We start from the raw sequence: 10,000 nt of genomic DNA on the forward strand, positions 1-10,000 counted from the left end.
GGGGCGCCTGGGTGGCTCAGTCGGTTGGGCGTCCGACTTTGGCTCAGGTCATGATCTCACGGTCCGTGGGTTCGAGCCCCGCGTCGGGCTCCGTGCTGACAGCTCAGAGCCTGGAGCCTGCTTCGGATTCTGTGTCTCCCTCTCTCTCTGCTCCTCCCCTGCTCATGTTCTCTCTCTGTCTCAAAAATAAAAACATAAAAAAAAAAAAAAAAAATTTAAAGGATTTTTTTTTATGGTAAAGATTTTTATTTGATAGTAAAAGTATTTGTTTTAAATAAAGATATTTAAGGGGTGTTATTACTGTCTAGCCTCAGGCGGTTAGAATTTGCTGGGTTTATTCACGAGCACTGCAGATCCATGAACTCAACTTTACAAGTTCACTTATGGGAGATGAGACCATAAGGAATTCGAATGGACACTGAAGCCATAAGAAGACCTCCTCACTAACTTATCGAGCCACACCTGAGCAGCAGGGCCCCTCGGGAAGGCTCAAGGGGAATGTGGCCGTTGCTCTGGTCTCCCCTTTGTGGCCTCCACGCTCCCTAAAGATCTCTGGCCTTCTCTTTGCATCCTTCCCACACTCTCTCCTCTTGTGCCAAAAATCCCTCAGGCCATCTGGCCACACAGAAGGCCTGCCACACAAGTCACCAGGCCACATGTCACTTCTCAGCAGCTGGTCTGCGGGAGGTGCCAGGCCCTGTCTTTTGAGGTCGAGGAACCTGAAGCCCTTTTAATCTAGTGAAAAACATTTTTATTAAGGAATTGATTTAAAATGTAGATTAGAAGATACCTAATATATTTTTACTAGTTTGTTAGTTGGGTAAACCAAACTAATAGAAAATACGCTAAATATGACATTCTTGGGACAAAATAAATAAATGGATAAATTGTTCTTGATAGACTAGCACCTCTTTGTTTGTCCTACACTTCTTTATTTTTTAACACTCGTTCATTTATGAGAGACAGAGACAGAGCGTGAGTAACGGAGGGGCAGAGAGAGAGGGAGAGACAGAAAATGAAGCAGGCTCCAGGCTCTGAGCTATCAACATAGAGCCCGATGTGGGCTCGAACCCACTGACCGCAAGATCATGACCTGAGCTAAAGTTAGACGCTCAACCGACTGAGCCACCCAGGTGGCCCATCTTTTCTTATTTTGACTTAAGTAAGCTCTACATCCAACAAGGACAGACCAACACTTCCTGAATTAAAAAACAAAAGGCCTGGCCAGGCACCGTTCTCATTAGGAAGTCCTTCCCGGGCCGCTTGAAGAGCTCGTGGGGAAAGTTCACTGAGGAGAACTTGTACAAAAAGAACCTGCAAAAAAGTAAGACAATTTCCCCCAAAACACCGACACCATCCTCGTAACAAAGAAGCAAATGACTACAGTCTAGAGCGCACTGGCCAATACTGTAGCCACGAACCAAGTGTGGCTCCGTAAATTTATTTTTCCTCACCACGTACTTCACACTTACAGAAATGTTCACTCATTGGGAATGCAAACTGGTGCAGCCACTCTGGAAAACAGTATGGAGGTTCTTCAAAAAATTAAAAATAGAACTACCCTATGACCCAGCAACTGCACTACTGGGTATTTATCCAAGGGATACAGGTGTGCTGTTTCGAAGGGACACATGCACCCCCATGTTTATAGCAGCACTCTCGACAATAGCCAAAGGATGGAAAGAGCCCAAATGTCCATCGATGCATGAATGGATAAAGAAAATGTGGTATATACATACAATGGAGTATTACTCGGCAATCAAAAAGAATGAAATCTTGCCATTTGCAACTATGTAGATGGAACAGCAGGGTATTATGCTAAGCGAAATTAGCCAGAGAAAGACAAAAATCATAAGGCTTCACTCATAGGAGGACCTTAAGACACAGAACAGATGAACATAAGGGAAGGGAAGCAAAAATAATATAAAAACAGGGAGGGGGACAAAAGCATAAGAGACTCTCAAATATGGAGAACAGAGGATTACTGGAGGGGTTGTAGGAGGGGCGATGCACTAAATGGGTAACGGGCATTAAGGAATCTACTCCTGAAATCATTGTTCCACTATATGCTGACTTGGATGTAAATTTAAAAAATAAATAAAAATTAAAAAAATAAGTTAAAAAAACAAATGTTCACTCGTCATGGACAGAACAGTATTATCAACACCCACGTGCCACTCACCAGCTTCTACAACGACCAACTCACGCCTTCATGACTCCTCTGTACCCTCACCACTTCCCCTCTGCCCTCACACTGGTTTGCTGTTGTTGTTGTTGTTTTTTAATAGCTTTAGTAAGACGTATTTTACATATCACAAAATTCACCCATCTCAAATGTACAAGTCAACGATTCCCAGTCACTTTATCAAGTGGCGTGGCCATCACCACATTGTGGACATTTTCTTGCCTCCAATAAGATCCCTTGTGTCCTTTTACAGTTAATTCCCATTCTTACCTCCAGCCCCAGGCAATCACTATTGAATTTAAATAAAATAGAACTTAAAATTCAGTTACTCAGTCTCTCCAGCTACATTTCAAGTGCTCAATGGCCACATCTGGCTAGTGGCTACTGTATTAACACAGAATATTGCCATCATCCCAGAACCTTCTACTGAACAGCCCTGAACTACAATGTACATATTCAGAAATGCAGAGACAACTCAGAAAAACGGAGGAAAACTCAACAGGGAATGTGGTAAGTCGGAAGAGGAGGCAGAAATGAGGAGGGAAAAGTGCCTTGGGTGCGAGCTACCAGGCAGAGGAAAAATAAAACTTCAGGTGCAACGCAAAAGAAGAAGAGACTGTTTATACATAATAGCCAAGGAAAAAGAGGACAAAAGAACATGAGAAAGAAACTCAAAGAAGCAGGGCCGGGACCAGGGAAACACAAAAATAACCTGGTCCTCTAGCTCCATGCCAGGCTCTAAAGAGCCAAGTGCCGGCTCAAAAGAAGAGTCAGGAGAAACACTTCACCGTCTTTCCCGGGTAGAGCCAGCCAAGTCTCACTCAGCAACAAAACCAGTATGTTTTCCTCATTATGCCTCATGCTGTTTAACACCAAGTAAAATGCAAGAACCAGACACCGATGAACACTTTCAATCCAAACTCTAAGTCAGCCACAGCCACTCTTACGGTCTCTCAAGAGGCTCACAGTACCGCATGCCAAGGACTGGTGTACTCTCAAAAATCCTAGGAGCCAACTGTTAATTTATTTACTCAACAAACTATTATATGCCAGGTACCCCTACTAGGTACTGGAGACAGAGCTGTGAACACGACAAGCACAGGCCCTTCCCGCGGGAGGCTTATACTCTGTCAAATTATGGATTGTGTTGAAGTTTATAAAAACATACAGGGGCGCCTAGGTGGCTCAGTCAGTTAAGTGTTTGACTTCAGCTCAGGTCATGATCTCATAGTTTATGGGTTTGAGCCCCACGTCAGGCTCTGTGCTAACAGCTCAGAGCCTGGAGCCTGCTTCAACTTGGGTCTCCCTCTCTCTCTGCCCCTCCCCAACTAGAATTCTGTCTCTCTCTCTCTCAAAAATAAACACTAAATTTTTTTTTTTTTTTTTTTTTTAAACCCATGCCAGGGGCGCCTGGGTGGCTCAGTCAGTTGGGTGTCCAACTTCGGCTCAGGTCATGATCTCACAGTTTGTGAGTTTGAGCCCCGCATCAGGCTCTGAGCTGATAGTTTATAGCTCAGAGCCTGGAACCCGTTTTGGATTCTGTTGTCTCCCTCTCTCTCTGACCCTCCCTGCCTCACACTCTGTCTCTTTCTCTATTGAAAATAAACAAATAGGGGCGCCTGGGTGGCACAGTCGGTTAAGCATCCGACTTCAGCCAGGTCACAATCTCGCGGTCCGTGAGTTCGAGCCCCGCGTCAGGCTCTGGGCTGATGGCTCAGAGCCTGGAGCCTGTTTCCGATTCTGTGTTTCCCTCTCTCTCTGCCCCTCCCCCGTTCATGCTCTGTCTCTCTCTGTCCCAAAAATAAACAAACGTTGAAAAAAAAAAAAAGAAAAGAAATATTAAAAAACAACAACAACAACAAAAAACCATACCAGCTGTTAAGTACTGTAGACTTAAAACGAATGACAACTTGTATAAGAAATGACAGGAAATTTTTAACTTGCACCAGACCTTGCCATTTAGACCTCCAATACAAGCCATTACTGTCACTGATTTTCCAAATAGCCCACGTCAACACATGATTAGCTTTGATACCAGTCGAAATGATAGCTTTAACCAGATCTGATGGACCATGTTTCACTCTCAAACACACAACCAGGTTTGAGGGTACTTTGTAGTTTGCAGCTCCATCCCTAGAACTGAATGCTTTACTGGGCTCTCTTTATAATTAAATATAGCCTCTTTCTTTCCTAACCTTAAAAAGCTCCAAAAGATACACACCTTATTGTTCTCGTGATCTCCACTCACCGCTATGGGATACATAACATATTTTCCTCCCTGGTCCTCATTTGGGGCACATTCCGCTAGGCCATCCGGATCATGTTCTGCTCCAAAATTGTGTCCCAATTCATGAGTTGTAACCAGGTCAGCTTCCTTAAGGATCGTGCAAAGAAAACATTACTTCCTGATATCCAACCATCAGCTGCATTGGCCAGCTAGGCCGTGATTTCTTAAATGGGGTCTTGATTAATGCGATCAACGACAGAGTATCAGTTGGACTGCGGGAGTTGGGAGTGTCTGCATTGAAGGGCCCAGCACAGTGCAATAAAATACCTGCACCAACTATAACATCGTGGCCAAACTACCAGTGTATCAGATCAGCATTTCCTATCAATATCCATTCTCCCCTTCCTAATCCCACTCAGGCGGCAATACACTCAACTAAAATAAACCACCTTTCCATATGTCCTTGAGGGTAGGTCAGCCTCGTGACTGGTTCTGTCCAGTGGGATATAAACAGAAGCCAGTGGGTGGGACTTCCACAGAGAAGCTTCTGGAAAGGGACAGACTAGGCTTTGTCCTCCTTTCTGCAACACAGAAGAGAACCACCTTGTGAGCAGGAGATGATAAGCAGGAGGACAGAGGCCTGTGCTCAGAGTGGCTGAGTGAAAACTGGAAACATCCGGGCTCCCTGAGGGCATCACCGAGCTGCTACAGCACCCACAGGATGCTATCCATGACCTTGTCGTTGACTGAGGCAAATACCCCTATTATTTAAGTCAATGTTTATTGGCTTTTCAGTTGTATGGATTTGCTGGAATGTGCCTTACCCATTCCTAATGGATCTATCTGGGCAAAAACAAGATCCTAAAATCTTCTAGAGGAAAAAACTGGTCACATACAAAGGATAAAAAATCGGAATGACTTCAGATTCTAATAGTAACACAAAACAGTAGAAGATAATGGAGCGATGCCTTCAAGCACTGAGAAAACTTAATTATCAATCAAGTTTAAGAGTAGGGTAAAGACATTTTCAGATATGTAAAAATCTCAATTTGCCTCTCACGTATGCTTTCTTGGGAAGCTCTGGAACATACGCTACACCAAAATGATGGTATAAATCAACAGGGGAAGAAGATGAGGTTCAGGAAATGACGGAGTATGGAGAGGTCTTCAAATGACAGCTACACAGCAGGACCAGGAGCCTAGGAGCCACAGGATGAAGAGTTCGGGGCAGGGCCGGGGGGCGGGGGGGGGTGTCTTTAGGAGAAACAATGGCCCTGGGTAGGGGGGTCTCAAAAGAAATCTCACAGGTAATTTTATCTTTTCCTTTGTATTTTTTATTTTCACATTTCCCACCAAAACACATGTTATTCTTTTAGGTGGAAACAAACTAACAAAAGCATGTATTAGTTTTCTAAAAGATACCTACGTAAATATATAAAGTTGAGGTTCTACCACAATGAACTCCAAATCTATCCTTTTAAAAAATAAGACAACATACCTTTGTGAGGATGGTTTTACCATAATTTTTTGTGCTGGTCAAACCACTATTCAAATAGATATTCTTCTTTCCAATTGGACTATAGTAAGCTAGAGGACAAAGGAAACAGAGACAGATTGCTCATTTAACACAGAACTACAATACAATCTACTCAGTCTGCCATTCTCACACAGCCGCACAACAAATGGAAACTTACCCTTTGGACAAACACCTCCGTGGCTGTTTGCTCTGGGAGAACCAACGTAAGCTAATCCAAGAGTTCCCATATCAAAATCTTGATAGGTGAAAAGATGTGCGAGGCAGACTTTAGATGCTTCCTCAGCTATATCAAAGCTAAATTGCTTTAAGAAAAACAAAGCATTCTTAATTAGATTAACAACGACATCAGGCTAAAAGACGTTTCGGCCAGACACTGGGGAACGGTAACATACGACTGACTGCACCTCTGCTTCAGCCCACGAAACTGAGTACAATTACCTACACTTCTCACCCACCTGCACACGTTAAGGAACGGAGTGCTGTCTAGGCAGGGAGGAGGGTATGATAGGGAAGAGCTTGGCAGCTTGTTAGAACAGCTCAAAACTAAGAGGGCTAGTGTGGCCCTGAAGACATTCCACTTCTGTCAGTCTCAGTGCTCGACTATTCCCTTCAGGGGATGTAGAACCTCATACCAAAATGGATCCCTCTAAAGTATTTCAAGGATTCTATTGGTTTTATAGGGTTTTTCCCCGTATTTATTTTTGGTAATCTCTACACCCGACATGTGGCTCAAACAACCCCAAGATTAAGAGTCGCATACTCTTCTGACTGAGCCAGCCAGGTGCCCAGGTTCTGCAGGTTTTTCTTTCTTTTTTTTTTTTAATTTGCTTTGGTTTTTCAGCCTCCAGAACTATGAGAAATAAAATTCTGTTAAGCCCCCTGGTCTGTGGTGCTTTGTTACTAGCAGACCTAACACACTAACTCACTTGGTGAGCCTCTTTAGAAGTCAACGGTGCTAGGGGCACCTGGGTGGTCCAGTCAGTTGGGCGTCCCACTTCAGCGCAGGTCACTATCTCACGGCTCATGGGTTCAAGCCCCGCATCGGGCTCTGTGCTAGCAGCTTGGAGCCTGGAGCCTGCTTCGGATTCTGTGTCTCCCTCTCTCTCTGCTCCTCCCTGGCTCGCACTCTGTCTCTGTCTCAAAAATAAACAAACACCAAAAAAAAAAAAGGGGGGGGGGAAACAGTGCTGTCTCAACCTCTGGGATGGCAGTGAAACACAGCAGATAAGGCATGTAGGGTACTATACGATGAAGCACTCCATCGATCTCAACTTGGATGAAGAGTTGGGAATATCCTTTAATTCAAGCTTTGAAAACTTAATTTTTGCCTTGTGAGACTGATGAGCCACGCTATGCATGGCCTAACCCATGGAAACTATTAGATAAATAAGCATTGTTAGAAGCTGCTGAATTTGCAGTAATTTGTGAGAGCAACCATTGGACACCAATACACTTACTAACATATTAAAGATCACTATCACTTCATAGAAGGTCATTTTACCACAAAGCAATAGCATATACAAACCCAAGACACTGAAATCATGTGGCAAAAAGGATCAATCATACCCTGTCAAGAATCCAAATGGCAGAAAATGATTAGGCTACCTTTAGATTTATCACCAGAATAAAGACACAAAGATTTTTATTTTTTTCCAGTGTTTATTTTTTTGAGTGAGAGAGACAGAGAGCAAGCAGAGGAGGGGCAGAGAGAGAGATAGAGAGACACAGAATCCAAAGCAGGCTCTAGGCTCTGACCTGTCAGCACAGAGCCTGATGTGGGTGGGGCTCAAACCCAGGAGCCGTGAGATCGTGACTTGAGCCAAAGTTGGCTGCTTAACTGACAGAGCCACCCAGGTGCCCAAGATACAAAGATTTTTAAATCCTGTAGAAAACTTTCAGATCTCCAAGTTATATTTCTACTAATACACTGTCACACTGTTTGACATGTCCTGGCCTAGGAGATCTACTGATGAGTTTCAAAGAAACCTGCACAAAACGGTGTGCAAAAAATGTACATATTGGGTATCCATCTACTTTCTAAAGTCCCAATACTTCACTAGGTTCTCAAAGATACTAAGTTTAAGAAGCACCACTCTCAAGCATTTTTCATTTTTACAACTTTTTGGCCCATTGTGCTGTCTGCCCGGCTGCAGGGGTGAGGTCACTGCTGGATCGGGCGGGGGGGAAGCTGCTCCTGATTTTCAATAACCTTTGTTGATGCGCCCCTTCATTAATGCAGACACACCTCGTGTATTAGGAACTGGAAAGGATGCTCACAGGGTCCCACTAAGGATTCCACCACCTACCTCTAGCAACATCTTCACATCCCAAGCATCCTTTTCTTCATTTGGATAACTTTTTGCCATGTTATAGTGCCTTTCACCAGGTTTCACATCTTGTGGAGACTTGAGAATGCGAATCTATACTTAAAGAGACGATACACTTAGAACACTTCAGAAAAAAGTCAGAAGACTCTGAAATAATACTGCACTGTTTTAGCTATTCAAAATAAGATCACCTACCACTCTAGAAACAGTGTTTTAAACCCAAGTTCCATAAGATTCTTCAGCTCTAATATTCAATGTTTAAAAACAAACTGAGAAGCATATGGTATGGAAAATATGTAGGTCAGTGAATGATTTATCAATTTGTAAATGTGCTTCTAAACTCTTACTTCCTTGGCATTGAGGAGGGCACCTGTTGGGATGAACACTGGGTATTGTATGGAAACCAATTTGACAATAAATTATATGTAAAAAAATATGCTTACTTCCTCTATATTTGGTCTGATAAAATGAGAACTTGGGTTCTATGAGCCTAAAATATTTATTCCAATATAATCAATGATTCAGAGACACAGAACAATTACATGTCTATCATTGCAGAGGAATAAAAGATTATAAAGGACAGGGGCTTTTCCTTGCACATACAGTAAAAATTCATGTTAATCCTGCTTTAATAAAAAAGGGAACAAAGGGTTTTCTCCAAAAGAAATGAAACGTTATCAACTGGTGAGTTTGTTTAGGAAAAAGAACTAAGCCATGCTCAGCTCAGCCGTTTCTGGCCTCTCTTCCGAATCTGCCTGCCTGGACAGAGTGTGTCTGGTCTGCCACCAAGCAGTAAGCTCACAGGGAAGGCTCTGCCTCTGCGGCTTTGGTGGTAGGTGGTCAAGATCAATTCTGGGATGAAATAGAGGGAAGCCCAGTGCAACTGCCCAGCTAAAAACCACATCCTCCGACCCAAGTGTCATCGTTATCATAAAGCTGAGATTTTTATCTCCTATAATGCACCTATTTTTCCAAGTGGTTCCAAGTTCTTAAGGCAAAAAAGGAGTTTTATTTCTGGGTTCCCTAAAACTTGAACACAATGCAGCTGTTTTAAACAAGTGAGGCAGCTTTATATGTACCATAACGGAATAATCGCCAACATATTCGCAAAATGAAAAAGCAAGGTGCGAGAGGAGAGCAGACCACCATGTGTCAAATACACACATACACATACACATGCCATACATGCACAAAGTACTTCTAGAACGATACTTATGAAACTCGTGACATGGATGGCTCTGGGAAGGGGCTGGCTTGACAGTGGGCAGAGGCTGAAGAGACTTACTTTTCACTGGCTTTTGTACCATGTGTATACATTACCTATTCAGATAATAACTTAAAACAAAATGCAAAACAGTAAAAGAGAATGGAAAAGGGAAAAATAATTCTCTTAGTTTTATACAAGTACTACAAACGTTTAACATTTATAAAGTATAGTATGATGCATGATTTCTAAAGTTTTTTTTTTTTTTTAAAGCTCTAAATTCTAGGCTATAGAACCTATAAGAATATAGCTAATTTAATACAAACAGCTTGGAAAAAATAAAGATAATTTACACATTAAAATATCTGTCGAAAGCAATAGCTGATTTCAGAAATCTTTTTAATCAGTCTTACCAATTTAAAACAATTTTTACTGCAAGATAAGATGACATTGAGATATCACTGCTGGACATACTCCATTGACAGACCATAAAAAATCAGAAGATTCTGGGGAAAAGAGA

At 42.6% G+C, this 10,000-nt stretch overlaps 1 protein-coding gene across 5 annotated transcripts in view; it reads right to left on the minus strand.

The window, feature by feature from the left end:
• The window catches only part of ADAM17 (ADAM metallopeptidase domain 17), a 53,126-nt gene that overhangs the window by 14,597 nt on the left and 28,529 nt on the right, over positions 1 to 10,000 (minus strand). For 4 of the 5 annotated variants that reach the window (XR_005797101.1, XM_040496032.1, XM_040496033.1 and 1 more), the window contains 4 exons: positions 8,256 to 8,369; positions 6,107 to 6,251; positions 5,911 to 5,999; positions 4,407 to 4,559 (listed from right to left, as the gene is read on the minus strand). Coding sequence is in view for 4 of the 5 variants with exons in the window: in XM_040496032.1 (XP_040351966.1) it covers positions 4,407 to 4,559; positions 5,911 to 5,999; positions 6,107 to 6,251; positions 8,256 to 8,369 (501 nt within the window). In the remaining variant the exon portion in view is untranslated. Of the gene's footprint in view, positions 1 to 4,406; positions 4,560 to 5,910; positions 6,000 to 6,106; positions 6,252 to 8,255; positions 8,375 to 10,000 lie in introns of all 5 variants that reach the window. The other variant, XM_040496035.1, reaches the window with a different exon arrangement.

This window comes from Herpailurus yagouaroundi, unplaced genomic scaffold (genome assembly GCF_014898765.1).
Source record: "Herpailurus yagouaroundi ecotype Mexico unplaced genomic scaffold, PumYag 188, whole genome shotgun sequence".
NCBI classification, from domain to species: Eukaryota; Metazoa; Chordata; class Mammalia; order Carnivora; family Felidae; genus Herpailurus; species Herpailurus yagouaroundi.